The sequence below is a fragment of the Suillus paluster genome, assembly GCF_016628075.1.
Source record: "Suillus paluster strain FC165 chromosome Unknown EDB91scaffold_45, whole genome shotgun sequence".
NCBI lineage: Eukaryota > Fungi > Basidiomycota > Agaricomycetes > Boletales > Suillaceae > Suillus > Suillus paluster.
In genome coordinates this window covers 92,270-117,094 of record NW_024537605.1, presented here as the reverse complement: position 1 = coordinate 117,094, position 24,825 = coordinate 92,270, and the positions used below count along the sequence as shown (strand labels likewise).

Below are 24,825 nucleotides of genomic sequence, written 5' to 3'. Positions count from 1 at the left end.
GATTAATTTATACGCGGATTGAGGCTTCCGATGAGGCTCGCTGGGTTGGGGCATGTGGCAAGAAATGAATTCAACCCCGAAGACAGGTGGTCACGGGAATATCGACGTCCTCCTCGGTCGTCAGTATTAGGAAGTAAACGATGAAGAATCCAGAACTGGGAAACTTTTGAGGTATATAGCCTCGGCCCGCCGACTGCAGCACACGACGACTGCTAGCGCGGTATTAGTATGCGTCCATGAATAGCCAGATTGGTCCAGATCCAAGGCGCTATTGGCGTTAAGTCCATGTCGGTCATTTCAAGACCTGAAACTGATGCGGACCACCAGTGAAAAATAAGAGCATATGCTCCTCGCACAGATGACTGGGACGAAATTGAAATTTCTCATGCCACAAAGGGCCTCCCAAACTGCACTGAGGTTCTGGCGAATGACATATGAGCAAGTAAAAACTTTGTTCTGACACTTACATACTGGTAATGTGCAGGGGGACGCTCAGCGATCAGTGACCGTGGTGTTTTGTTCTCCAAATCTATCGTAGATCTCCCATGAACATGAGCAATATCCCATGGCGCTTCGGTTGTACGGACATTTCCGATAACGCGCATTAGGAGTTAGAGACCAGGAACTTCATGCCGTGAAAGTGCCCTGACCTTGTGAATCGAAGATTCGCGCAGCTGACACTAACCGAGGCCATAACAATGTAATGGTGATCAACAGCATCATGTGTACAAGGCGAACGCAACGAACATGGGGTAATCCGAAATCTGGATCGTATAGCGGAAACGGAGAAGGTAGCAAAAAGTAGATTGGCAGGAAAGTACGAGCGCATCTAGATGAGAAAAGATAACTTCAGCGTACAACCTAACACCACCAGGATGACATCTTCATCGACACTCGAAACTCGCAAATGCAAGATTGTAACCACCAAATCGATAACTGATCTTGTCGGTTCTCCTATACAACATGCGGTCACTTTGTTTACCCCTGTGGCTGGTCACTGAATCACTAGAAGAACATGACACATGGCGTTGAGCTGTCAGAGCCGATTTGAAGGTCCGTTGGGCGGCTTCAACAGCAGTCTCACCCTCGTCATCTTCAGCACTGCTATTATCGACGTTGGATATGAAAAGGGTCAGACTGAGTCTGCCGGGCTGGAAGATGTCGACGACGCGTCTGATCAGGGTGTATAGATCGGGGATATCTTTTGCTGAAGAAGACGAAGAAGTGGACAGTGGCACGTTGCACTCGAAGCTGGCATAGGACCAGCCTGCTTCAGGAGTCACGTGGATTGTGTAGTAGCCCTCTCCCTCGTGGCCATCTTCAACTCCGTCGCCCCATTTCAGGAGGGCATTCGAAGAGTAACCGCAAGGGGTGAACGCATAAGCATCCAATGTAGTAAGATGAGGCGGGAAAAGATCTGAAATTCCAATGGCCGAGGACAAAGTCCTCCCAATGACCGACGGATTCTCCGGAGGTGCATCTTCTACTGGAGGAGCCATGAAGAAGGCCTCGCGAGCCTTGGGAGAAAGGTTACTCATGAGGATCTCGATTGTATAGTCCTGAGTAACTGGTGTTTCGGATTCAACATGTTGCAGGGTCTGGTTTGTCTCATTCTCCTCCTCATTCTCGGACTGAAGAGGTGGCAATGGAAAAGCATCGGGAGAACTAGGTGCGGTCTCCCCATTTGCGCCAGTTTGTCCAGGGGTTGTTAGGTAAAGCAGCCAGTGGTCGCCATTGACTTTGCCTACAGTGTAAGCGGCTCCATTTGGAAATATGGCATCAAGGAACGACACTTCATCCTTCCACTCTCGGTGCGGGCCGAGCTGGCGCTCAGGGAACATGAAGGATTTACGTGAGTAGAAGCATCGATAAACAGATGGGAGTGAGGCGAAGTTTTGCGCGATTTCGAGGATGCGCGGAAGACCGAGGAGGTTTAACGTTGTGCCGCATGTCTTCAGGATAATGCGATGCGGGAACACAAACAGAGATGATTCGCTAAATTGAAGAAACATGAGCGAAGAGTTCTTCTTAATTCAATCAACAGTTAAGAGATATTAAATCGATGACCCTGTACGTGGTTGTACAGGAAATATCAAAGGGACGATCGATCGATGACACATACCTCAAAAGATAAGCATCAATTTCTTCGCCCTCAATAACACTGAGGACCTTGCATTTGACGATGTCCAGCATGTCCTCCCATACTTGTTGTGGAACATTCCTCAGGCCTATACGGCCATTTTTTGGTGCGTGTGCATCTGGCACATGTACAGGAGAAGGGGCGAACCAAATCTCCAGTAATTTCTCTGGACCCTCAAAAGGCGTCGATGTGTATGGGAGGTGGTAGTCACCAACTGCCATCGATTGCAGGAAGAGAGAAGCGACGGTTGCAGGATCTGTGGTGCTTTAAGCTATCGAGTTGCATCAGGAGTGGATTGGGTTCAAGTTAGAGAAAATCTTTTCAGCCTCTGGAGTATAGTAATCGGCATTTTCCATTCGAAGTACATGACTCACGATTATCTGATGGCCCGGCTAGATCTTTCCTACTAGCCGTGTAAACTACATCGCTATTTCGTTACGCTTTGTCCATCTGCTCTTCCGTTCGGACACCCTTAGAACGGCCATGTGGACAATCTGCAGTCAAAACCACTGGCACGTGTAATAACAGTTCGAGACGTGCCACGTAACTTATGACTCTAAACTTGCTCGCCACAGCCCCCGCCACCTGTTTGCAACCTGACAGCGATTATACTATTACGCCAGGTTCAAGATGCGCATATCTCAGCCTATTACCTTAGGACAAGTAGTTTCTACAAGGGTCCCATAACCAATATTTTTTGGGGCCCTTCGAGATGTGACCGTCAGCAGGTCACAAGCTTTTGCGCTTGGATCGCACATACCTATCGTAGCCTCGGCAGATATGCATAGGATACGACAGAGCCACAAAGCATAGGCCTGTGGTCCTTAAGGTTGCGAGAAGTGCTTTTCGGCGTTCTCATTGGTTTAAAGATCCTCAGATGCATCTTCTTCACTGTAGGAATTCCTTTCGGAGTGAGCTCGGCTGGAGTACGACCCTGTATTTCTCACAGGCACCGGGGTGCACCGTCAAACTTGCGGTGCAAGCCGATCTGATGGGCATCGAGCAAGGGCAGGATGCAGCGTTTGAAGCGTACTCGCACGTGCTTTCGCGAACTCCAAGTGCACCTGGCCTCGGTGGTGGATGTGTTTGCAAAGTCGCAGCCCGAGTTGGGAGTCAAGCCACTAATCATCCCACAACATATCTCATGCTGCAACAGCCCAAAGTTAGCTGCATGCTAATTTTGAATTGGGGAAATCCTTAGGCATCTGCCTGACGCGCCTTCAAGTGAATAAGATCAAGTTGAATGCAAGTTGTGCCGTAGTTATGTAATTGACTCAGTACAAATATCGCTCTAGTTTGAAATTAGCGTCATGGCAATATGAATGGATGCACAATTGCCATGCAAATAGTATGTGACTATGGTCTGAGTGGTGTAAATAAAATGATGTTGTAAGTTGCCTCTCACCCAATACGCATCATCTGATTTTAATCCTTTCTTTGGATCCTATCCCTCATATCGCGTGCTGCTTTCCTCGCGCCTTCACCACCTGCCCAACCTCTTGTGCGCAACCAGCCCACCAATCGTGGAGTAAAAACGGCCGTCAAACCAACTCTGACAGGCAAAAAAAGCGTCTTGTGAATGGTGTAAGCCAATACCAACGTGGCATATAAGCCCTCGCGACCCGCACTTCCTGCAGAAGGGCTCTCCAGTTCATCACGCCCAGGCTCTGGTGACTTGGTATGAAAGAACCCAATAGCGATCTCCTTAGCGTAGGCGGCGAGAGACGCGACCTGTTCGGCGCCCACCAGGTTAATTCCAACAAACGCGACGGTGAAGTCTAGTGCAGAGAAGATGAGGTACACTCCCAGGGCATACCATCCATAGGATTTAATGAGATGTTTTAGCCTTTGAGAGAGGGTAGCGTTTGGAGGTAACGGTGATCCTGGATCGTTTTGAGGTGGTGGGGTTGTTGATGTAAGGCGAGCAGGGACATGGTGAAACAGCCTCGAGCTCGACTGACGAGGGACGCCCGTCAGGGATATCGCGGGCACTGAACGAACACCTATTCGCGACGATATCGGAAGTATGGGTGCAGAGACTCTGAAGAGCGGAAAGCGAGGTAGTACGCGTCTTAACATGGTCGAGACCAATGGTTGGGTATACACAAGTCCTACAACAAATTTCAGTTGAATTTTTTGATGGCAAAAATTTGCGTACTCTGGCCAAAGAAGAGCTAGCTAGACGAAGCCAGATGAGTGATATTGACGATGAACGATAAAAATCAACACGAGCAAGAATGTAAATCACCGTATCACGAAACACGCAATGCAGCAGCCGAACTTCCAAGTCCGCAAGCGAATTGCCGAGGCGTCACGAGCAACTTCATCTATAACCACAATGTCGCTGGCGAGGGCAAACCTGCTCTTACGCCAAAAGTACGCAGTTGGGAGCGTTTCAGTCATTCAGCGGAGATTCGTATCGCACGACAGTCATACTCATCATGAGCACCATGATGACACTCATTATTCACGGGAAGGTATGATATTCCGGTCACATCCATAAAGTCATTCGACTCATCCGCGGCGCATTCCAATTAGCTGGATTCTTTACACCCTTCTGGCGTAACACAGCCCTGGTTTCTCTTCTTGCAGTCGGGTTCTACAAATGGGCTCCTTCGCCAAACCAAGACGTCTATCTGACTCGATGGCTTGCTCAGTACATGACGCCGCGTGACTTCTGGGCAGCCATCAATGAGAAACACTTGTTGTTGTCACAACAAGCTTCCGACAATACTATTTTGCAGGCTGATGCCAAGAGGCCAAACATGCACCGCTATAGATATCCTCAGTGAGTGAATCTTGATCGGATATGCGTGGTTGGAACGTGTCTGACATTGCGATGATATAGAATTCTAGATTCAGGTTCACCTCACCTACAGCCAGTCGGATGTGTTGCCGACACGAGTTCAACGGCTGTTAGATCCGGATGAGAAGGATTAGAGTAGATTTTTTTGGCACAAGTTGCAGTGCCCAGTTGATCCATTCTATTGCAATGTAAAAACTGGACCGCATTCACTATAAATTCTTCCGTTTCGGAGATGGTTGAGGTCGGAAATAAGCTGCTAATTTAACAGTTGTGTGTGGATTTCGCGAGGCAGGCAGTCCGGTCTAAAAGTGTGGTGCACCGCACTGGTCCATGACCTGGTCCACGTGGACGTGTTGGTTTATTGGAACGCGTTTTTGATGGGAAGATTCAACTTCTTGTCTTTCTTTTGAACGTCGTTGGGCTGACGCTGAAAACTCCAGTTTTTTCTGTTGAGGACTCTGTTCCATCAGGGTCTAATACCCTAGGGGAACGAACGAACGTATACCGTGGAGACGAATCATTCATACTAAAAATGCATTCGCGGTACTCATCAACTTCGATGCGATGGCTCTCAACTTTCTTCCTCGCAGCTCTTCTCGCCCAGCCCGCGTTAGCTTCATTGCCTATGCTCGATTTCAGCCGCATGGGCCAGGTCGGTCTTGCCGGCGCATTCGCAGGTCTCACTTTATTCAATAACTCTACCGCTGTCTCATTTGACCCTTCTACGTCCTCTTTACTCTCTCGTACCGGTCAAGGCGCCCTAACTACCCTTGGCACTACAAATTCAGGCGGTGCGATCGACTCAGGTTGCGCTATCAATGACATCTTCTACTTCGCCGGATCCTTTTCATCTATCGGCAATACCTCCGCCACCAACATCGCCTCCTACACGCCTTCTTCTAGCGTGTTTGCTGCGCTTGGATCTAATGGGCCAAATGGTCAAATATATTCGCTTTATTGCGATGTATCCAACAGCCAGCTTTGGGTCGGCGGGCACTTCACGTCGCCTGGTTCATCTGTAGCTATATGGGACACCAAGTCCAACTCTTGGTCCGCGCCCCCATTCAAAGGTTTCTCAGGTGCTGCCGCAGAGGTCCTTTCAATCACATCCAACTCCTCGGAAAATAGCCTTCTTTTTGCCGGTTCATTCATCACTTCTCTCGCTGCGAATACCACTGCATTGAATAATACCAATAATCCCAATGTCCCTTATTCTCCTGGGGCTACCCCGTTCTCTTCATCACTCGTTCCTGTTCCTCTCGAAGGCGCGGAAATTCTGGGAGAACCATCATCATCTGACCCTCAGTTCAGCGATATTTTGAATATCCTCTGCCCTGCTGGTCCTGATGGACCTGGCAACACGTGGTTGGCTGCGAACGGGAATGACGCTGTCATTACTGTCCGTGACTTCTCGTCTATCAATGCCTATGGCGTTCGCCTTGGCAACACGTTCCAGAGCGGATACGGTACGACGACTTTCAGGTATGTGTCATTCAACGGGCCGATAATATGTATTATCTTATTCTGCGCTACGTTAGTGTCACGTCCATTCCAGACAATACCGTCCAGACCTTGACGTATGTTAATCCATCAACGGGACAGAATATGACATGCTCAGCTAGCTGTCCTTTGTCGACCGACTCATCAATCTTATACCAGGATTTCATTTTCACCGCTCCGGTGACGTTGACTGGTATGCAGATCACTCTATCAGGTTGGACGGGTGCAGCTCCCGGTCTGCATATGCTACAGCTCCTTTCCTCCGGCGCGTTCGCATCCGCAATTAGCAGTGATAACGCGCAATCCTGCTTTGCACCTAATCCATCCAACACCACTAGCACAGGCCAGTGGACCACCAAAAACTCTACCACCAATATCCCTGCCACACTTCAAACTGTCCTCGTGTCCACAGTGGATGTTGGCACGTCTCCCTCTGATGCTCCCAGTTTTACATGGCACCCATACGTCTCTGCGTCCGGCCAGTATGACGTATATCTTGTTATTCCGGGCTGCGCAGACTTCCAAGATTGTGACCTCCGCACATCTGTCCAGGTTACCGTCTTCCCAGGCGGCGGAACGCAGCCTTGGGTGTCTACTGTTTCGCAGCAGGTTCAGACCGACACGACCGTACTTGTCTACAGTGGTTCAATTGTTCCCTCGTCCACCAACTTCGTGACTACCGTATCCATGACACTCGCGAGTAACCCCGAAGGTAGTGGGCAGGGTGGGGAGTACGAGCTTGTCGCTGGTAATGTCGCATTGGTGTTGACGTCGGCGAGTGTGACATCCGCTGCCGGGTCTGGGTCGTCTGGGTCAAACTCCACTAGCAGTTCTCAGCATGGCTTCGGTTTCTTCGAGTGGCCGTTGAGCTCCAGTGCGAGCATTGACGCTACTGGAACCATTCCTAACACAAGTGAGACTTCTTTGGACACGGTATCCATTGATCTCTACAACGCCCTGGGAGCTACAACTTCTACCACCACGTCCATAGCAGCTGTCGCACAGCACCCGTCTGGCACCGTTTACCTAGGCGGCAATTTCCAGCTTATCTCTGGCTCGACAAACGGCGTCTCAAACATCGTCGCATTCAAGAGTGGATCATTGATTGCCCTTCCTAGTAATGGTCTTAACGGGCCTGTAACCTCTATCGTGTTAAGCGGCAACGAGCTCTACGTTGGCGGCACTTTTACGGATACCAACACAGCTTCTACGCAGGGCAAACTTAAGGGTGTAGCCATATATGACGTTAGCTCCAATTCGTGGAAGACGATGGGCGCAGGAGTCAATGGTGTAGTCGCTAGCCTTGCGCTCGCCAACAGGCAAATCGTGGTCGCAGGCAATTTCACTGAGGCACTCAATTCGTCGGCTGCCGGTGTCACCGCCGGTGGTTTGGCCACCTGGGATGTCAACACTGGATCATGGACGAACAGCGGTGGGTTTGTAGTGGGCAACATGTCATTCGTCGGCAACGGTACTTTGCCTGCAACGGGTCAGGAACAAACCCAGTTCGTCGCGGGTAGTGTGCGTACTATGGCAGAGTATGGTGCCAGTGGCCTCGTGATGTTGTCCAATGGTGGAAGCACTGGCCCTCAGGTGACACCAATGGGTATCCAGCTTGAAGACAGCATTACGAATGTGTCTTCCCCTGCGACCGTAACGAAGCGTCACCCCCACATCCGTCGCGGACCCTCCGCATGGATATCTCACCTCAATATTGGGACCATATTTACTCGGCAGACCACAACTACATCTTCAAGCGCTCTGCCGCCCTCCCCGCCCGCTCCTGCTCCCGCTGTCCTTGCTGGGGCGTTCTGGACGAATGTTTCCACTTCCCATGAGGTAGCCATCATTGGAGGCAACTTTTCATTCTCCTCTTCTTCTACGACCTCGTCCGCTGTTGCCATCTATGATACTGTTACGTCTTCAATTTCCGCACTCGCTGGTACTCAGATCAATGGCATCGTCCGTGCTGTTTATGTCGATCAAAAACAACAGCTCTTCGTTGGTGGTGAATTCAGCCTCACTGGCACCACAGCGAGCGGATTGGCTCTTTACGACCTGTCTGCTCAGCAGTGGGATACATCCTCTATGCAACCATTACAGCCTTCAGCAGGGTCTTCGGTTGTAGTTCGCTCGATAACGACGTCAATCTATAAGTCCGATGCCGTCATTGTAGCTGGTTCTTTCGCGCAGGCTGGTTCAGTGTCTTGCCAAGGGATTTGTCTATTTGATACCTCGTTGAACCAGTGGAGCGCGCTCGGAGGGGGTATTCAAGGAGATATCTCGTCTGTTTCATATGCAGGTGTAAGTACATTTCTATTCTCTTGGTTGGCATTGTGTGATTAACTGATTTTCGGTAGAATAATCAAGACATCCTGATTGCCGCTGGATCTATCACATTGTCGGGCGGATCGACTACCAATGTCGCACAGTATTATTTTGCGAATGCTACATGGGCCGCCGTCGGCAACAGTGCTGAAATCCCAGGGCCTGTTACGGCAGTAGAGGTCAACAATGGCAACTCTTCTAGCATCTTTGCAGCTGGTCGGTGAGTGGTGCGATGATACTGCTCATCGGTATAATCTCTAATATATCTTTGATCTCCAGCACCGCTGATGGCTCCTCACCGTTCATGATGTTTTGGGATGGTGTTTCTTGGAGCGATGTTGGATCTTCGCTTCAGGCCAACACCAACATTTCCCAGCTTCTCATGGTTCCCTTGCTGAACACGCATTCAACTAACAGCATCATTGAATCCGACCGGATGTTGATGATCTCCGGCGCGCTGACCGACTCTTCGTTCGGTTCCGCATCCTCTGTTCTCTTCGATGGATCGTCATTTATTCCTTTTATGGTGACCATGACTGCTCAGGGAGCATTGGGCTCGATTTCTTCACTGTTCTATTCGATCGCAAACTTCAGCTTCACTCAGCAACGTGGGTAATTTCTAGTCCTCCCGATCCTTAGCTCATGAATCTTTGCAGAGTTCCTCGCAACTGGTATTGTCATTCTTATTTCCATTGCCATCGCAGCTGGGGTCGTGTTCCTGCTGGCACTCATTGGCATCCTCTGGACCCTACTGTCCCGTCGCGATGATAGACTGGCCAAGTTCAATGCCAGTGATGACGACGACGATGATTCAGTCCAACACCGACCATCGTCATTACTGGAGCACATCAACGCGGCCACCCGAACGACGATTCTTGGTGCCCCAAGCCCATTGGATACTGTCGGCGCCGAGAAGGAGGAGGGCGCGAGGGAAATCTCAGTCGAGCCTGATCCATTTGGACCAGACGGTAGCAACTACTTGCGAGCTGAAACTCCTTCAGACGCAGTTGTAGGAACAATGGCTGCGGAAGAGGAGTTCAGTCGCCCTGCACACGCTCGCTACTCGTTCGATGGGACGGGTGAAGGCGAATTACCTCTGACGGCGGGGTTGGAGGTAGAAGTGTTAGATGATCGGGACGCTGCGTAAGTGCTATCGTTCAGCCTTTTGGTCTCTGCTCATGTTCTGTTCCAGGTGGTGGTACACACGGAACCCGCAAACAGGCCAGGAGGGTGTAGTGCCCGCGGCCTATCTGTATTGATATGTTTCCTTCTTGTATCTTGTCTTTTTGCTATCGGTCGTACATCATTATACCCTACTTAACTGAGATCAACCTTCCGGTCGCTCGTTCAATTCATTGATATCCTAGCATATTTCTTATGTTTTCGCTTTCTAGAGACGCTCCATGGGACGAGATAAAATGGGATAATAGTTTACGCTGGGAATACCAAAGGAATATCATGCGTATTATATCATGCAAAGTAAATCTCCGCTTTGTCAATTGATTCACTTTCACTGCAGATGAGGGTGAGTAATAACTGAAGGTCAGTCTAAGCATAAAACGGACCTGAAGAAGTGGGTCCCGGAAGTGCTTCTGGCTGTTGTGTATGAAGCCTACTCGTGTCTTGAAATCCTCCCTACGTTTCTGATCTCTGAACTCTCGTACATGCCTCCCTGCCTCTCTTGCCTCACCACGATTGCGCGCTTTAGCAACTTCCATTCCTTGTCCATATGCACCAAACCCACCCTTGCGGGGTACAAGGGCAGAATTTTTGTCTGCGAGCAATCTGCGGACAAGTGCGATCCCGGAGTTGCGGTCATCTTCTCTTCTGGCGTGCACGAGCAAGGATTGTGCGTAATAGCGCTTCATCGACCGATGTCCGATGCGTGCACCGGATGGAAGAACAAGCTCGTACTCGGTATCTCCATAGGTGATCTGGTTTTCAGGTATACTTTCATCAGAACCAGATTCAGGAGGCTCTGAGGCGTCGTCATCAACGATCTCTTCTGCTTCGCCGCTGTCATCATCAGCGTCCTCCCACTCCTCGTCCTCTGCGCGTGGCTGTCTGGATTTTTTCTTCAGCGTTTCAGCGGGGTACGAGGTCGTGAAGTCATAATAATCTGACACCTCGAGTCGGTCGTCCTCGGTATCGTAGGCGATCTTGCAATGAGCCTTGTCTAGCATGTGTTTCCGTGCTGCTTCGAGCGTCCGCAGCTCACGTCCCTTGCCATTACAGAAAATGCAGACATTTCCAACCGCGATTTTCTCACCGAGGTATGTGATGAGACCAGGGAGATCGATGAGGTAGTCGGCATCAGGGACAAAAAAGGAGTGTGCAGAAGACATGTGCGTTAGATTTTCTGCGAGTGCGGAGGAAGTATGCGTGCAGAAGAGGCAGGATGTTATGGAAAGACGTGAGCGGGCAGCGGCTATCTTTGCGTCTATGCTTTCGTTTATTTCGTCTTCGGTTGCGGTCGCGGGTACGCCGAGGGTCGAGTCTTTGGGTATGGGAGTTTCGGAGATGATGGGGAGGGTGGATGATGGTGGGGGGTCTACAGGGGCACTGGGCACTTCGTCTTCCTGGGGTACTGGTGGACATGGCTGTGAGGCAGTCTTGAGCTCGTTCTCTTTGTGTTTCTTGGAGTTTATGTGAGACCTGTATGCATTTTCTGTTGTGTATGTTTTCCTGCTCGTGTGTCAGTGCGCCTTGATCAAAAAACTGTACAGAGGATATGCAATCGGCACAGAATAAAGTGAAAGAAAGCGGACATCGCGATCAGAAGGAACGTACCCGCACACCTCACAGGTACTCCCTTTCAGCGAGGACATGATTGCGGTCTCCTGACGGCGGTCGAGGACTTTTTGATTGAAGATAGCAGCGCTAACTGGTGGCAGGGATGCGACGCGACGCTTCATATTGTATCTATGGTGGTCTGAGCGGTAGTGCGTGCCTGTGTGCGCATACATTAATCCATCAGGTCAGGAGGGGGCGAGTGCCAGGACATACGCTGCTCCTCCGCGGAAAGAAAAGCTATCGAGCATGACAGACAAGTGAAAATGTGTTGCTGGCTAGCTGGATCCATGGATGCCACTTGAAGTTTACTTTCAACAGCGAAGATCGAATATCGGTGACTCTAGATAGCTGGTGTGTGACGATCAGCAAAGATTATTATTATCAGTAGCACAACCGCAGTTGATTATTAAGCGACGTTATAGCAGCCGGTATATGTCAACGTCATAATGCGCTCCGCGGACCGCAAGTATATTACAGGCTCTGCACGAGCACGGTTGTATCATCCATCCACCGCCAGGGTATCTCCACTGTGAGCATCTGCGCCAGACGGTCTAGGTCATCCGCTCCTCCACCCATTAGCGCGTGTCTCAGTAGCACTAGTGCTGCATTGTCCTCATTCACCCCACCGACCTTGGCATGTTTCCTATCCATAGACTCGCCGAGAATGTTGACACACTGTGTGGCGATCTCCTCCAAGGTAAGCCTCCGTACATTCGTATGTTCGTACAGATCTACGAGGCCATCCGAACATAACATCAAGAATGCTTCAGATGTGTTGGATGTGGATGGCGGGAGAGCGACGTGTTTGATGTCAGCGAGAGCGGATAGGTAGGGCGGCGATTTGTTGTGCGGGAGGAAATCTCCAATCTCGGTAGAGACGGAAAAGCCGGGGACGCAGTTCATGAAGACGCGGGTGGTGTAGGATGTTGGGAGCTTGAAGATGTGGTCTCCGATGGCTGGACATAAACGTTCGTGTTTGCAGCAGCTCGTGGGGGTGTGGAAGGAAGTACTCGCCTCGTGTGACGGCGATTGCGCCGAGAACTCTGTCGTATTTAATGCATTCTGATTCGCCTGGATGCTCCTTGCGGATACGTGCGACCTCGGCGGGGTTCGTGCCGTTGTGGTGTACACTGAGGATAGTTGCATCCCATGTACCATTAGAGTTCTTGGTTCCGAGCACTGCGCATGACATCAACCCGGTATGTTCAAGCGTTGCGGAAACGACACGCACCAGCCTGACAATCTCCAAGGCTGGCTACCCAGAGGTTCTCTTTCCTTGGGTCTACGAGCGAAACGAGCGCAGTCGTACCGCGCATGCAGCGCAGAATGGCGAGATTGTTGGGGTTCGTAGGGCCGTTGATGATTGACTTGATTTGCTCGTCTGTGAGGGCTGCGAGGGCTGCTTCGTCGGGGAATAGCTGTTTGACTGCGTCAGTCAGGGCGTCATCGACAGCTTGGATAGACGATTGCAGAAGGGTGGAGACGGTGGAAGGCGCGAGGGGTGTGGTACCTGCATCGGTGAGAGCCTTGGCGAGAGCTGCGTGGATGGACAAGGGGAGCTCTTTGGTGACATAATCTACGGCTTCTTCCCCTGCGTGGCCTGTCGCAAGTATGAGAGACAGTCATTTCGAATCAAATCAAGTCGCGTACCGTCAAACACCGCAGAGAACGACCATCCGTCCCACTCCAGGACGACGAAACGGTCCTGGGATCGCTGTTCTGGGTCTGGACATGGCTGTAGAGAGACGCAGCTCGTCGTGGAGTTAATGACGTGGGCGGAAGCAAGACGTGCAAGCTCGGAGGAGACGAAAGGTTCTGGGATAGCACGATACGTCCAAGGACCGTAGTCCTGGGGGAACCCAAGAAAGTCGAGCCACGTTGAACGCTGGGGGTAGGACGTGTAGGACATGGTGGTGGGCGGATGGAGTGCGAAGTTGGTGAAGATCCTAGCTATATGGCATGAGTAGTGTTCGTTAATATTATCGTCCGCTGAGGGTAAAGGGTGTTGAAGGACTCCAAATATATACAGCAAAATCACAGTTTTCGAGAATACAGCTTTAAGGATTTACATGGTACACTCAAAATGATATGTGCGTATACATATGAACAACACGATGAGGATAAATAGAAGCTGTACCGTCAAGAATAAACACTCTATGCCTTGTCCTAAGGTAGTCGATGAGTGGATGCAGTACCGGCAATAGAGGACTTACGGATAGTGGCAAGCCAAACCGTTCTGCACGCTTCCTCCTACGCTCCTGCTCCTCGGGATCAACTTGTTCGATAGGTGCTACACGCTTTCCGCTAGTCTTTGTGACTGAAGTGGTCATCCCGAACCGCTCTGCCCGCGCCTTTAGTTTGTCGGCGTCCTATAGATGGATAGTCACGAGAGAGTAGAGGTTGGTAGGTAGTGCTGCTCACCTCGCCAGAAGGTACCTTGACCTTTTTTGGCTGTTGCGGACTGGGTTGTTTAGGGTCAACTAAGGTTGTACCGAAGCGAGCTGCACGAGCTTTGCGCTTCTCGGATTCTTCATCTGCAGGTGCAGGTGCAGGTGGTTCCGCGACTGGAACAGGAGGTGAGAGTGGCTGGAGTGAAATCAGAAATGATGCGAGCAAGTTTAATAAATAAATGTGGCAAACCTGCTTAGGTTTTGGGGGAGAGGCGGGAGCTTGTTTAGGAGGAGAGGGGGGGACTACTGGAATGGCCTCTTCGACTGCCCAGTCGATTCTATGGCGAGGGTTAGCGTGTGTGCACGTGAGGATATGACGACGTACTCTTCTGGAGGGGCGAGCTGACTAAAGGTTAGCGTATGTGCGAGGAGACCGAAGCGTACACACCAGGTCATCGTCAGCAGGAACTGGTTTCTTTCCGGGATGTAGAGTGTGAAATACTTCAATAGCAGATGGGTTTGCGATGATTTTGTTTATGAGATCTTGCTTTTTTGCATTTCCTGGTGGAATTGAAGCCTTCTGAAGTATTTCTTTTAATTCTGTGACCTTTAATGCTTTTCTATAATAAATATATATGAGTTAAAGTGAATTGTGACTGTGTATGTTTCTTACAGTTTTGATTCCATTGTTGAAGTGAAGAAGAACTAGTTTACGTAAATTAGTGTGACATTGAGTTTGTTATGTGTGTGACATTTGTGGATTAGTTTGTTAGAGTCAACGCTTGTGCAGCAGCCAATCAATGGGCGATCCTGTCGATCAGCTGCTCGATTCCGCTTATCATTTAAACCACTACTCAGCGGGTCATACTACTCATCCCGCTTCCCCCTTTTCTCGTCATCAACCAGATATTTACAATCATCATTTTTACCATCAATCAAGAAACCCTTCCCCAGGTCCTTCTTCCCCTCGTAACTCTCCTCAAGATGACCTATTCCTTCATCATCACATAGACCCTGACCCACCTTCTCATCAAAATACTCCAACAGACGACCATCAAGTAGATGAAGAACCCCTCTATGTAAATGCAAAACAATATTTTCGTATCCTCAAACGTCGTGTCGCTCGTGCTAGACTAGACGAGGTACACAGGCTCTCCAGGCAGAGAAAGGTATGTTTTTCCGTTTCTTATTTCAATCTCTCCTTAATTTTCTATAGCCTTATCTCCATGAGAGTCGTCACAAACACGCAATGCGTCGTCCCCGCGGCCCCGGTGGCCGCTTCCTCACAGCAGAGGAGATAGCTGCCCAAAAGATTCAGGCAGCTACAGTTCGTGACCCTGCAGACGACGATGCAGATGACAATTCTCCTGAGAAGGAGGAGCAAGACGCTCCTCCTACCCTGCCCGTCCATGACGAGCCACAGCACATCAACCCGTATGCGCAGTCCTTTGCTGCCCACTTCCAAGACCCGGGCAACACTCCCCAGTTACCCCCTAATCCTCAGCCTACACTCATGTCGCATTCTGCAAAGCCCCCCCTTCCTTCATCTGGCTCTGTTACCCTACGTCCCCCGTATACCTCAGCCCAAATGCACCATGTCCCCCACCCTCACGCCCACGCCAGGCACCATCACTCTCACATCAACTACTCAGAAGGTCTATATCCTACTGAAGAAGGCCCCTCTGGGAGCGGTATACTCTCTTACGGTACCCGCAATCTCGACAGCCGCTGATATCAGCGCCACAAGCTTCAATATATCTCTTCCGTTCTTTGGTTTTCTTTGGTTTCCCTGTTACCGTATTCTCCCATTTAGATGAGCGGTTCGTTTCTTTGTAGAGTCGATTTTTCGTTAGGATATTAATAAGTACGAAAGCAAAGGGTGCGAATGCGTATGTGACGTGGTTCTACTCTATGTCCATCGCGTCATCGTCAACCTCAACGCTGGCAGCAGCACCGCATGTGATGATCTCCTCTACAGACTCCCCCGCTTGTTCTTCGACTTTGGGCGAGGGGGAGAGCGGCCGCAAGGGCCGATATAATATAACAGCCCCAGCAGCCGTGCTTGGCGATGAAATGGGAATGATAGGCTGGGGAGCCGTATGGTGTCTTCGTATGCGCCGAAGCAAAGGCGTCGATATCGAAAAACGCGGGGCCTTGTTGTGCAACTTGGAGGCTACAGAACTTGTCAGGACATATACATAGACTTTGAATTGAACTTACAGTCTCCCTCGTCCATGCTCACCTCGGGCGCAAATGCCTCAGTTTCGTGCGGCGGTTCCTCGACAGAGCTGGGGAGGACAACACTAGCAGGTGAAAATACTGTAGTTTCTGGGGATGAAGCGGTGGGATGAATGGGCGTAATCACCAGCCCACTCGCTGTGGGGTGAACCGGCGCAGAGGCGAGCGTGAGGTGGGCGAACCCATGCTCGAGTGTGTCGAATTTGCGTCGCTTGGCGCCGCTCGTGGGGCTTGGTGACGAGCGCTGATAGGGCGATGGACGACGCTCGTCGTCTGCGGTAGAGCTTTTACGCTTTAGAGGTGACGGATCGAACCAAGGGTGATGAATGGCTTGAGCCCAGGTGGTCATTGTCAAAGATGTCGGACTCGCTTGCTGTGTATATGGAATATCATATCCTTGAAGTAATTTCAAAGTTACCTAAGCCAGATGCCACGAAGATTCTAGAATTACCCTTTCGTATGTAGCGCAGTCGACGAGTGTACGCCACAATGGAACAAAAGAATCTGATATCATGCGAGTACAGTAGTACAATGGTAAGGTACGTTGTCAAGAAGGCGTCGAGCAGCAGAAGGAGGAGTGAGGGATCAATGTAGGATTGATCAGCGACGTCGTAAGTCGATAATACTGTCGATAAAAGTTTTGGATACATTTCTTCGCAACATCCAGGTCGCTATCAATAGCGTTATCGAGCCTTTCGTTGACGGGCGTTCGTCACTTCTCTGATACAAGGGGTCTGACTCGTCCCGAAAGCGCCTATACAGTACTCCGCTAGCCCCCTGACAACCTCTTCCGATTTCTCTGCTTCGTCAGCTCCGCCTCAACTTTGCCATGCATGCTCCTCCTCATAACTCGATTCACATCACCCACCACGTGAGCAAGGATCACTGCTTTCTGTCGCCGTGTCGATCTGTCGGGTCACCGTATCTGGAACAGGATAACCGCGTCCTCTGTGACATAGAGCCCATCGCTGTCTACCTCAGGTAGTTCCTAGCGAACTCCTGAATCCTCGTCTTCATGAGGGTTTGGATCATTCATCGAGCTTCTTGGCCATCACTTCCAAGTAGTCCTTGCTCGTCGCCACCGAGCAGCGGTGGATCAAGGAACTCCGGCCACGTTGAGCTTTTCATGCTCTTCTTGTACTCCTTAATCCGGGCATGAAGGTCGAGCATGACACTTGCTTCGGCCTCTGGATCCATCACGCGCTAAAGGGTCGCATTGAGATCATGGTGGTACTCTTTAATATGTATCTCGTAGCTCGGTGGAAAGCATAGCACCACGTCACTTTCGATACGGATGAGGTCTTGGTATATCCAAGCAAGGCCATCGAAACACTGATGTTGTATATATGCGGCGTCGAAGACCTCGAAATTGGCCTCAGATATGGCATCATTAGTTCTAGAGCGTAGTGCATGATGATACAGGCATTTGTCTGCATGGACTCGAGTTTAGATAGGCTCCATCTATCTTGGTAGCTTTTTTGACGAAATCGTATCAGCATCGTTCTAGGTCAACAGTGTAGTGCATCATACCTTTTCGTCTTCCCGTACCTCAGGCTCCACCACTACCACTTACGGATACTCTGCATGCATAAGTGGTAGCACATTGCGGGTTAAGATAACACACCTGCTGAGTTGAATCGCCTCGGACCACATCTCTTTTTCCATGATTATGTAACCCTGACATATCCTGAATCAGGACCACGACCTCCCCGGCCCACAAAATGACATTGACACCGAAAGAGAACCCATATCTTGCCCATCGACGTCCCACTGAGTTGCATACTACTTCAAGCTCTCTCAATGGCGCCAGTGGCTCCTCGAGGGAACCTCTCTTTGGTTTTGTTCCCCGAATGGTCAACGCGGATCAAGTTCGCCAGGCATTGGTATGTCCTCTCAATTTCTAACTTACGTCGAGGCTGGCTGACTCAGGAGTTTGCTTAGGAAAATGATCTAAACCCATTTACAAAGCAGCCCCATACTGCACAGTATAAAAAGATCCTCGAAGCCCGTAAAAAGCTCCCTGTGTTTGCACAGATGACAGAGTTCTACAAGATAGTAAGTCCTTCCTACCTCACCCCATTCACCCTGACTGATGTTTATAGTTCAATAAACACCAAATTATCGTCATGGTCGGCGAGACCGGCTCAGGCAAGACCACGCAGTAAGTTGGCATCCCCAGCCAAACGTCGTCCTCATCAGCTTTGAACAGTTACTTATAAACGCTTTGTATCACCGATAGAATACCTCAGTTTGTCGCCTACTCCGATCTTCCGCATACCAGGAATAAGATTGTGGCATGTACTCAGCCCCGCAGAGTCGCTGCCATGTCTGTGGCTAAGCGCGTCGCGGATGAGATGGATGGTGCGTTTTTTTTGTTCCAAGTTCTGATCGCATTCTGAGCTCACGTCGTCTCGTAGTCCAACTCGGCCGACAGGTCGGTTACTCCATACGTTTCGAAGACATGACAGAACCCGGCACTACCTTCCTCAAATACATGACTGACGGAATGCTCCTCCGCGAAGCTATGAACGACCCTGATCTCAACCGTTACTCCACTATCATCCTCGACGAGGCCCACGAACGCACCCTTTCCACCGACATCCTCATGGGCATTCTCAAAACCCTCGCCCAACGCCGTCCAGACCTCAAGCTCATTATCATGTCCGCCACTCTCGACGCCCTCAAGTTCCAGAAGTATTTCGCTGTCTCCGGCGACACCCCCGCCCCGCTCTTTAAGGTCCCCGGCCGTACCCATCCCGTCGAGGTGTTCTACACCCAGGAACCAGAACCAGACTACGTCGAGGCTGCCATTCGCACTGTGCTCATGATTCATCGTGCCGAGGAGCCGGGTGATGTCCTATTGTTCCTGACGGGTGAGGAGGAGATCGAGGATGCGTGTCGCAAGATCAAGCTCGAGGCGGACGACCTCGTCAACTCTGACCCCGAGAGTGTAGGCCCGCTCGTGTGCATTCCGCTCTACTCGTCACTACCGCCGCAACAGCAACAGCGCATATTTGACCCGCCGCCAAAAGCTGGCAGTCCGGACGGCCCTCCAGGCCGTAAGGTCGTGGTGAGCACGAACGTCGCGGAGACGTCGCTAACGATCGATGGGATTGTGTACGTCGTCGACCCAGGGTTTTCTAAGCAGAAGGTGTACAACCCGCGCATCCGCGTGGAGAGTTTACTTGTGAGCCCGATCTCCAAGGCGTCGGCGCAGCAGCGTGCGGGTCGGGCTGGGAGAACGAGGCCGGGCAAATGCTTTAGGTTATACACGGAGAAGGACTTTATGTCGGAGCTTGAGGAGCAGACACATCCAGAAATTTTGAGGAGTAATTTGGCGAATACGGTGCTGGAGCTTGTCAAGGCCGGGATTAAGGTGAGCATGTGATGGGGTGATTTTTCAGTCGGGCTGACGTGCGTTCAGGATCTCGTCAAATTTGACTACGTGGACGCACCAGCACCAGAGACATTGATGAGGGCGTTGGAGCTATTGAACTACCTCGCGGCGTTGGATGATGAGGGGAATCTCACGCCTCTGGGGAGTATCATGGCAGAGTTCCCTCTAGATCCACAACTCTCAAAGATGCTGATTGTCAGTCCGGAGTTTAAATGCAGCAACGAGATCTTGACGATCACTGCAATGCTGTCAGGTGCGCACTCAGCCCTGAGGTTTACTCTTATCTGACGCGCCTGTAGTACCAAATGTATGGCTACGGCCGAACAACCAACGAAAAGAAGCAGATGCTGCAAAGGCGCTACTTACCGTCCCCGATGGCGATCACCTAACGCTTCTGAACGTGTACAATAACTACACTCAAAGTAAGTCTCCCCTTCTCCTCTGCATACACCCACACTCGCCCACTCACAACTACCCCAGACCAGTACGACAAAAACTGGACCTGGAACAACTACCTCTCTGCTCGAGCACTCATGCAAGCTGACAACGTGCGCGAACAGCTGAAACGAACGATGGAACGGTTTGAGGTGGAGCTCGTGAGCGTGCAAGATCAGAAGAAGATGTACATGGCGATCAGACAGGCATTGTGCTGCGGGTTTTTCATGCAAGTCGCGCATAAGGAGGGGGAGAAGGGGAATTATATGACCGTGAAGGATAACCAAGTGCGTCATTTTAGTTTCGGGAGGTTTGGCGTGCTGATGTGATTTTTTCGGGTGGTAGGTCGTGGCGCTGCATCCATCGTGCGGGCTTGATACGCAACCAGAGTGGGTGATATTTAACGAGTTTGTGCTCACGACGAGACCGTATATACGGATTGTCACGGATGTCCGACCAGAGTGGTACGTTGTCAGGCATCTTATGCTGTATTGATTTGCATACTGACGCGAATGACGCTTCGATAGGCTCCTTGAGTACGCACCCTTGTACTTTGATTTGAAGAACTGGCCAGACAGCGAAACAAAGCGCGCATTGGTGAGGGCTGCTAACAAGCGGGCGGGCAAGTTTGGGGCGCGATTAGAGGAGCCGGAGGGATCAGTAGAGGGAGGAAGGGAGGTGAAGAAGAGGAAGAAGAATAAGATGCAGTAAGTGGACTCGTACTAGGAGGGTCGCTTTTGCGGTGTGCTATGTGTGATCTCTTTATTATTTGCATTCGGTCTAGAATTATTAGGGGAGTTCACAGCTGCGTTGGCGGTTTTTTTCGCACGTTCAGAAACGTTTTGAGGTCTGAAAAATACCGGGAAACGTTGGTCGAACGTGATACTATCCCTTACGATCTATTCGTGATGGACCGTCATTTCGTGAGTCACGCTTTTTCGCGGTGAATTTCGTGACATACCGTTACACCATGTGACAAGCCATCACGTTTCCATGCCCAAAAGTGTGACTCACGAAATGGAGGCTCGTCATGAATAGACCGTAACCGATAGTAACCCTCACATTGGGGTTATTGATATTTAGGAGAGATTTATATGTTGTATGGAATGTGAAGAAAATATTTGGAGTTTGAACTGACATAAAAAGGGGCATATAACTTCAAATTTAGTTATCGTTGTGTGCAAAATCCAAAATATGAAATATCCGCAGCCATGTTTTCACTAACTATACATCAACACAAATAAGAAATATGATCAGATTTTCAGCGTCTGCTTGAATTTTAAATTTAATTATCACATAAAACTTCGGACAAAACTTGAAGTTTAATCCGCGGCTATATGCTTGCCAATGTTTTACAGCTATTTGCAAAAAGGTTGACAGGACGAGTGATTTGAATGAATAAGGAAATTAAAAAAAGAAAAAGTCCCAGACCCACCACAGTGCATTTTCCTGCCAGCGTGCTACTATGCCATTCTGCAAAATCAGGTCGCGATGTGAAACTCGCTGCTATCAACCTTTATGAGCACAACATGCTGTCTCTCGAACAGATTCTTGATTGTGTCGGCTTCTCTGAAAGTACATTTTGGTGTGTTCGTAAACTCTGGCAAGAAACAGGAGATGTTGTCCAACACAACTACGGAGCAGCTGGCCATCCACGAGCCCTTCACTTTGACAACATAAACTACCTCATTCGGCTCATCAACCACCGTCCTGACTGGTTCCTCTGATGAACTACTGGACTTACTCAACCATAACAGGTTCATCTCCGTCCACTATACAACCATCTACCAAGAACTTGCTCGTGCAGGGATGTCCTTGAAGAAGCTCAAGAAAATTGCTAGAGAAAGGAACGAGGACTGCCATGCTGATTTCATCAGGAGGATGGCTCAGTATGAGCCTGAAGAGCTGGGCTTCATGGATGAAACTTTGAAGGATGAAAGGACAACTACTCGACACTATGGCAGGTTGAAGACAGGGCAATGTGCTGCAAAGAAGGAGGTGTTTGTTCGTGGTCATCGGGTCTCTGGGCTGGGCCTTCTCACTGTTGATGGGATGATTGCTATAGCAGTTGTTGAAGGTTCATTTATGACACAGAAGTACAGAACTTTTCTCGAGGAGGAAGTTGTAAGTCATGTCTTGGTCTATACAAATTTATTGATGTATTTCTGCTCATACAGTTGCCATTGTGCACCCCATATCCAGGCAAGCTCAGTGTCCTTGTTATGGATAACTGTATCAATCATCACGGAGAAGGGATCAGGGCCTGATTCAAGGAGCGGTATGCATAATTTTCGTACTGTACCAATGTTTCTGAGTCTGTGCTTACATGGTAGTATGTAGGTGTACGTCTCGTATGCCTCCCACTCACCTGATTATCCATTGAAGAGCTTTCACACTTCTCAAGCACCAAACTGTTCTCCCGATGTGACTATTATGAAGTATGTGCATGAGTATCACCTTCTGAGCGAAGGTTAATACATGGGTACTTAGACGTTGAAACCGGTATAATAATGAAACGAGCAAGCATGATACAAGCATAATGTACCAATATGAGTATGGCAACATGCAACGAACAGTGCGAAAAGAATTCCAATGGTGCGAAGAGTGTCCAATGCGTCAAGAAGGGTCGAAAGAAATGAAATTGTCATGGTGACTTGGCACCACCGTCTCATGGGCTGCTTCGTGCTGCAATCTCGCCATATTTGAAGCCCATCTCCTTGAGTTTCTGGTACAATGATGAAGGTCAGCTTGTCAGCACTAGTACAACCACTTCTTGTGCAGCTTCGTTCTGATCTCCTCACTAAGCCCATACAGCATTGCAGAACCATTGAGAGTAAGGTTGGGCCATGTTGCCAACCAGATTGGACAAGAGATTGTGGATCGTGTGCAGCAGGTGGTATTCCATGCTCGATGACAGGCTGGGCAGGAGCAGGGTGAAAAACAGCAAGTAATTCTGGAGGTATGTTGAAGTTGATGACAGGACCGGCATTGTTGGTTGGTTGATTATGGTCAGCAAGTCGATGCTGTAGGAGAGGTGAAATATTGGCAGTTTTACGACCTGGAGCTGTGTTGAATTTGTGGTGGTTCGGGGAAGTCTCTAAGTCTGCAAGTTTCTTGTCTTTATTCTGTCAATAGCAGGCACAAAATACATGAGCAATTCAATGAGAAATGAAACCTGAGAAAGAGGTACCCAAGCAGCAGCCCAGATGGAGAAATGTTCATGACCAGGGGAAAAATGCTCAGAGTGCTCTGGGTGAATAAAACAATGATTGGAGGAACAACTGGCTTTTGAACACATCCAGCGGTTCTGAAGGAGCCGAATCTTCGCATTGATCTTCAGATTCAGTGGAGTCTCGATGATGGACTTGGACTTCTTCTATGGACATGTTTGTGTCATTACAATGAGCTAGTAAACAAAGGACAAAACTTACCCCTGACTTTGCCTTCTTCTTTGGCCGGTCATCTTCATCCTCACTTTCACTGTTTTTGCTGCCACCATCCTGGCTTGCATCCTCATGGTCATTCTCCTGTATCCTCATTTGCCTTCTTTGATTTCTTACTAGCCTTCTAGAACAATGTTTTGCAGTGCATATAGTCAATGGTACTTGACCCATGTACCTTATTTTTCATCAAGTGAGTCTCAATGACAAAATTTACCAACAGAGTCTTTTGTTTGACAGCAAGCCTAAGGAGAAATTGGTAATCAGCAGCGGAAGAGAGGGGAATTGAAGATGCTTGTGTTTGGGGTATAGTCCATGCAATGGTGTAATTTTTGAAGGCAGTGATTTTTGGTTTCAAGTTCTCGGAGATCTTCGCTAGAATCTGGGCTTTCAAGGTATCATACTTGATGTCGGAGGACTGGACCATGAATGTGTTGACTGATTTTCGCTGTTTTTGAGGCTTTTGCATCTGAGCATCAGAGAACATTGTAAGGTAGTAAGTTATTCCAGGTGGTTTCTTCAGTTCGGAGTGCGTCTCGACAGCTGTTTCCGTGGCTTTATTGACAAAAATATATGTCCTGCAGTACATCAAATATGCTCATGCTCACCAGTACTTGTTGCAGATTGCTTCTGTGGACAGCCTTGTTTCTTTGCGACAACTACAGGTGGTGGTGTTGATTCTTGGTCATCCAGGCCAAGGCTTGTCTCATTCGTGGATGGTGTAGTTGTGTCGGGTGTTGCTTCCATGGTAGTGTCTTCAGACAACTCATTGAATATGGATGAATGTTGCCTTTGCATCCTGGACAGTGGGTAAAGTAGAGAATGATGATTAGATATGCATTGATCACTATGTACAGTCGAAGTATCATAGTGTAGGGACTTTATTTAATTTAATTTCCTTAATCATTCAGATCGCATGCACTGTCAACCTTTTTGCAAACTGCTGTAAGTTGTGTCCAACAATTAGGGGCTGCCAAAAATTTGAATTTTACACTGGTGACAAAATGTGATGGTGAAACTTGAAGTTTTGCCCTTGGACAAAATAAATCACCTGATCATTGCCTGCTCATCATTCAATCATCACCCACTCATTGATCATCACCCACAACAAGCACAAAATGGCAAGCACATTGAAATTAGCAAAAATGTTTACAAACCGTCTGTCATATACCTGATCTGACCGCTCCAATATTAATATCCGCTCCACTTTCTGACCACCTCCGCTCCATCCATCCTCCGCTCCATCCAATCACAGTCCACATTCTGCTCCTATGCTTCCGCTTGACCACCCGACCGGTCCCCTTCTATAACGTCTCCATTCAACTGGAACCTCTTTCCCCTTTTAGATATATACTTTC

General features: G+C 49.4%; 12 protein-coding genes across 12 annotated transcripts; 4 read left to right on the top strand and 8 right to left on the bottom strand.

The window, feature by feature from the left end:
- Positions 1-580: 580 nt before the first annotated feature.
- EDB91DRAFT_1145150 (S-adenosylmethionine decarboxylase) lies at positions 581-2,539 on the bottom strand. The gene is made up of 2 exons (XM_041319173.1): positions 2,123-2,539; positions 581-1,995 (listed from the first exon to the last, which is right to left on the bottom strand). Exons 1-2 carry the CDS (start codon positions 2,359-2,361, stop codon positions 885-887), a joined length of 1,350 nt encoding a protein of 449 aa, XP_041175017.1. The 5' UTR covers positions 2,362-2,539; the 3' UTR covers positions 581-884.
- A 770-nt stretch (positions 2,540-3,309) lies between these two features.
- EDB91DRAFT_1145147 (uncharacterized protein) lies at positions 3,310-4,391 on the bottom strand. The gene has a single exon (XM_041319172.1). It carries the CDS (start codon positions 4,217-4,219, stop codon positions 3,566-3,568), a length of 654 nt encoding a protein of 217 aa, XP_041175016.1. The 5' UTR covers positions 4,220-4,391; the 3' UTR covers positions 3,310-3,565.
- Positions 4,392-4,454: 63 nt separating this feature from the next.
- Positions 4,455-5,181, top strand: EDB91DRAFT_1225300 (uncharacterized protein). The gene is made up of 3 exons (XM_041320966.1): positions 4,455-4,617; positions 4,679-4,928; positions 4,989-5,181. The coding sequence occupies exons 1-3, from the start codon at positions 4,479-4,481 to the stop codon at positions 5,068-5,070; spliced, it is 471 nt and encodes a 156-aa protein (XP_041175015.1). The 5' UTR covers positions 4,455-4,478; the 3' UTR covers positions 5,071-5,181.
- A 408-nt stretch (positions 5,182-5,589) lies between these two features.
- On the top strand, positions 5,590-10,033 carry EDB91DRAFT_1056414 (cortical protein marker for cell polarity-domain-containing protein; the record flags this gene model as incomplete). Its single annotated transcript, XM_041314003.1, has 6 exons — positions 5,590-6,428; positions 6,485-8,750; positions 8,807-8,994; positions 9,054-9,382; positions 9,431-9,917; positions 9,967-10,033. The coding sequence occupies 6 exons, from the start codon at positions 5,590-5,592 to the stop codon at positions 10,031-10,033; spliced, it is 4,176 nt and encodes a 1,391-aa protein (XP_041175014.1).
- A 156-nt stretch (positions 10,034-10,189) lies between these two features.
- On the bottom strand, positions 10,190-11,947 carry EDB91DRAFT_567898 (cytoplasmic protein). The gene is made up of 4 exons (XM_041327732.1): positions 11,781-11,947; positions 11,565-11,724; positions 10,340-11,459; positions 10,190-10,287 (listed from the first exon to the last, which is right to left on the bottom strand). The coding sequence occupies exons 1-4, from the start codon at positions 11,854-11,856 to the stop codon at positions 10,285-10,287; spliced, it is 1,359 nt and encodes a 452-aa protein (XP_041175013.1). The 5' UTR covers positions 11,857-11,947; the 3' UTR covers positions 10,190-10,284.
- Positions 11,948-13,833, bottom strand: EDB91DRAFT_567849 (protein serine threonine phosphatase 2C). The gene is made up of 5 exons (XM_041327731.1): positions 13,781-13,833; positions 13,218-13,733; positions 12,799-13,167; positions 12,582-12,746; positions 11,948-12,523 (listed from the first exon to the last, which is right to left on the bottom strand). Exons 2-5 carry the CDS (start codon positions 13,474-13,476, stop codon positions 12,039-12,041), a joined length of 1,278 nt encoding a protein of 425 aa, XP_041175012.1. The 5' UTR covers positions 13,477-13,733; positions 13,781-13,833; the 3' UTR covers positions 11,948-12,038.
- EDB91DRAFT_567836 (uncharacterized protein) lies at positions 13,599-14,673 on the bottom strand. The gene is made up of 7 exons (XM_041327730.1): positions 14,631-14,673; positions 14,406-14,577; positions 14,343-14,359; positions 14,208-14,295; positions 13,989-14,153; positions 13,781-13,936; positions 13,599-13,733 (listed from the first exon to the last, which is right to left on the bottom strand). Exons 1-7 carry the CDS (start codon positions 14,642-14,644, stop codon positions 13,722-13,724), a joined length of 624 nt encoding a protein of 207 aa, XP_041175011.1. The 5' UTR covers positions 14,645-14,673; the 3' UTR covers positions 13,599-13,721.
- A 51-nt stretch (positions 14,674-14,724) lies between these two features.
- EDB91DRAFT_1348357 (CCAAT-binding transcription factor (CBF-B/NF-YA) subunit B-domain-containing protein) lies at positions 14,725-15,772 on the top strand. The gene is made up of 2 exons (XM_041325967.1): positions 14,725-15,126; positions 15,174-15,772. Exons 1-2 carry the CDS (start codon positions 14,758-14,760, stop codon positions 15,687-15,689), a joined length of 885 nt encoding a protein of 294 aa, XP_041175010.1. The 5' UTR covers positions 14,725-14,757; the 3' UTR covers positions 15,690-15,772.
- EDB91DRAFT_1145129 (uncharacterized protein) lies at positions 15,771-16,663 on the bottom strand. The gene is made up of 3 exons (XM_041319171.1): positions 16,647-16,663; positions 16,178-16,591; positions 15,771-16,130 (listed from the first exon to the last, which is right to left on the bottom strand). The coding sequence occupies exons 2-3, from the start codon at positions 16,542-16,544 to the stop codon at positions 15,862-15,864; spliced, it is 636 nt and encodes a 211-aa protein (XP_041175009.1). The 5' UTR covers positions 16,545-16,591; positions 16,647-16,663; the 3' UTR covers positions 15,771-15,861.
- A 79-nt stretch (positions 16,664-16,742) lies between these two features.
- On the bottom strand, positions 16,743-16,907 carry EDB91DRAFT_1056470 (uncharacterized protein; the record flags this gene model as incomplete). Its single annotated transcript, XM_041314010.1, has 1 exon — positions 16,743-16,907. A coding segment is annotated over one exon (165 nt), but the record flags the coding sequence as incomplete, so codon positions are not given.
- A 911-nt stretch (positions 16,908-17,818) lies between these two features.
- On the top strand, positions 17,819-20,972 carry EDB91DRAFT_1145123 (P-loop containing nucleoside triphosphate hydrolase protein). The gene is made up of 10 exons (XM_041319170.1): positions 17,819-18,078; positions 18,137-18,250; positions 18,298-18,356; positions 18,435-18,556; positions 18,613-19,571; positions 19,620-19,845; positions 19,892-20,014; positions 20,073-20,314; positions 20,373-20,491; positions 20,555-20,972. The coding sequence occupies exons 1-10, from the start codon at positions 17,917-17,919 to the stop codon at positions 20,736-20,738; spliced, it is 2,310 nt and encodes a 769-aa protein (XP_041175007.1). The 5' UTR covers positions 17,819-17,916; the 3' UTR covers positions 20,739-20,972.
- A 1,723-nt stretch (positions 20,973-22,695) lies between these two features.
- Positions 22,696-24,214, bottom strand: EDB91DRAFT_1083818 (uncharacterized protein; the record flags this gene model as incomplete). Its single annotated transcript, XM_041315687.1, has 6 exons — positions 22,696-22,752; positions 22,829-23,152; positions 23,218-23,403; positions 23,459-23,594; positions 23,638-24,022; positions 24,076-24,214. The coding sequence occupies 6 exons, from the start codon at positions 24,212-24,214 to the stop codon at positions 22,696-22,698; spliced, it is 1,227 nt and encodes a 408-aa protein (XP_041175006.1).
- Positions 24,215-24,825: the final 611 nt, after the last annotated feature.

Excerpts from the sequence above, each read along its gene's own strand:
- EDB91DRAFT_1145150 (XM_041319173.1), bottom strand. The coding sequence starts at position 2,361 with ATGGCAGTTGGTGACTACCACCTCCCATACACATCGACGCCTTTTGAG. Across the intron at positions 1,996-2,122 it reads ATTGATGCTTATCTTTTGAG|CGAATCATCTCTGTTTGTGT; the intron begins GTATGTGTCATC and ends TCTTCAATTTAG.
- EDB91DRAFT_1145147 (XM_041319172.1), bottom strand. The coding sequence starts at position 4,219 with ATGTTAAGACGCGTACTACCTCGCTTTCCGCTCTTCAGAGTCTCTGCA.
- EDB91DRAFT_1225300 (XM_041320966.1), top strand. The coding sequence starts at position 4,479 with ATGTCGCTGGCGAGGGCAAACCTGCTCTTACGCCAAAAGTACGCAGTT. Across the intron at positions 4,618-4,678 it reads CACTCATTATTCACGGGAAG|CTGGATTCTTTACACCCTTC; the intron begins GTATGATATTCC and ends CATTCCAATTAG. Across the intron at positions 4,929-4,988 it reads CACCGCTATAGATATCCTCA|AATTCTAGATTCAGGTTCAC; the intron begins GTGAGTGAATCT and ends GCGATGATATAG.
- EDB91DRAFT_567898 (XM_041327732.1), bottom strand. The coding sequence starts at position 11,856 with ATGGATCCAGCTAGCCAGCAACACATTTTCACTTGTCTGTCATGCTCG. Across the intron at positions 11,725-11,780 it reads TCTTTCCGCGGAGGAGCAGC|GCACGCACTACCGCTCAGAC; the intron begins GTATGTCCTGGC and ends ATGCGCACACAG. Across the intron at positions 11,460-11,564 it reads AGTACCTGTGAGGTGTGCGG|GAAAACATACACAACAGAAA; the intron begins GTACGTTCCTTC and ends ACACACGAGCAG.
- EDB91DRAFT_567849 (XM_041327731.1), bottom strand. The coding sequence starts at position 13,476 with ATGTCCTACACGTCCTACCCCCAGCGTTCAACGTGGCTCGACTTTCTT. Across the intron at positions 12,747-12,798 it reads CCTTGGAGATTGTCAGGCTG|TGCTCGGAACCAAGAACTCT; the intron begins GTGCGTGTCGTT and ends TGTCATGCGCAG. Across the intron at positions 12,524-12,581 it reads CGCAATCGCCGTCACACGAG|CCATCGGAGACCACATCTTC; the intron begins GCGAGTACTTCC and ends GTTTATGTCCAG.
- EDB91DRAFT_567836 (XM_041327730.1), bottom strand. Across the intron at positions 14,154-14,207 it reads CTCCCCCAAAACCTAAGCAG|CCACTCTCACCTCCTGTTCC; the intron begins GTTTGCCACATT and ends ATTTCACTCCAG. Across the intron at positions 13,937-13,988 it reads TCAAGGTACCTTCTGGCGAG|GACGCCGACAAACTAAAGGC; the intron begins GTGAGCAGCACT and ends ATCCATCTATAG.
- EDB91DRAFT_1348357 (XM_041325967.1), top strand. The coding sequence starts at position 14,758 with ATGGGCGATCCTGTCGATCAGCTGCTCGATTCCGCTTATCATTTAAAC. Across the intron at positions 15,127-15,173 it reads GGCTCTCCAGGCAGAGAAAG|CCTTATCTCCATGAGAGTCG; the intron begins GTATGTTTTTCC and ends AATTTTCTATAG.
- EDB91DRAFT_1145129 (XM_041319171.1), bottom strand. The coding sequence starts at position 16,544 with ATGACCACCTGGGCTCAAGCCATTCATCACCCTTGGTTCGATCCGTCA. Across the intron at positions 16,131-16,177 it reads GAGCATGGACGAGGGAGACT|CCTCCAAGTTGCACAACAAG; the intron begins GTAAGTTCAATT and ends CAAGTTCTGTAG.
- EDB91DRAFT_1145123 (XM_041319170.1), top strand. The coding sequence starts at position 17,917 with ATGACATTGACACCGAAAGAGAACCCATATCTTGCCCATCGACGTCCC. Across the intron at positions 18,251-18,297 it reads TGACAGAGTTCTACAAGATA|TTCAATAAACACCAAATTAT; the intron begins GTAAGTCCTTCC and ends TGATGTTTATAG. Across the intron at positions 19,846-19,891 it reads GATCACTGCAATGCTGTCAG|TACCAAATGTATGGCTACGG; the intron begins GTGCGCACTCAG and ends ACGCGCCTGTAG.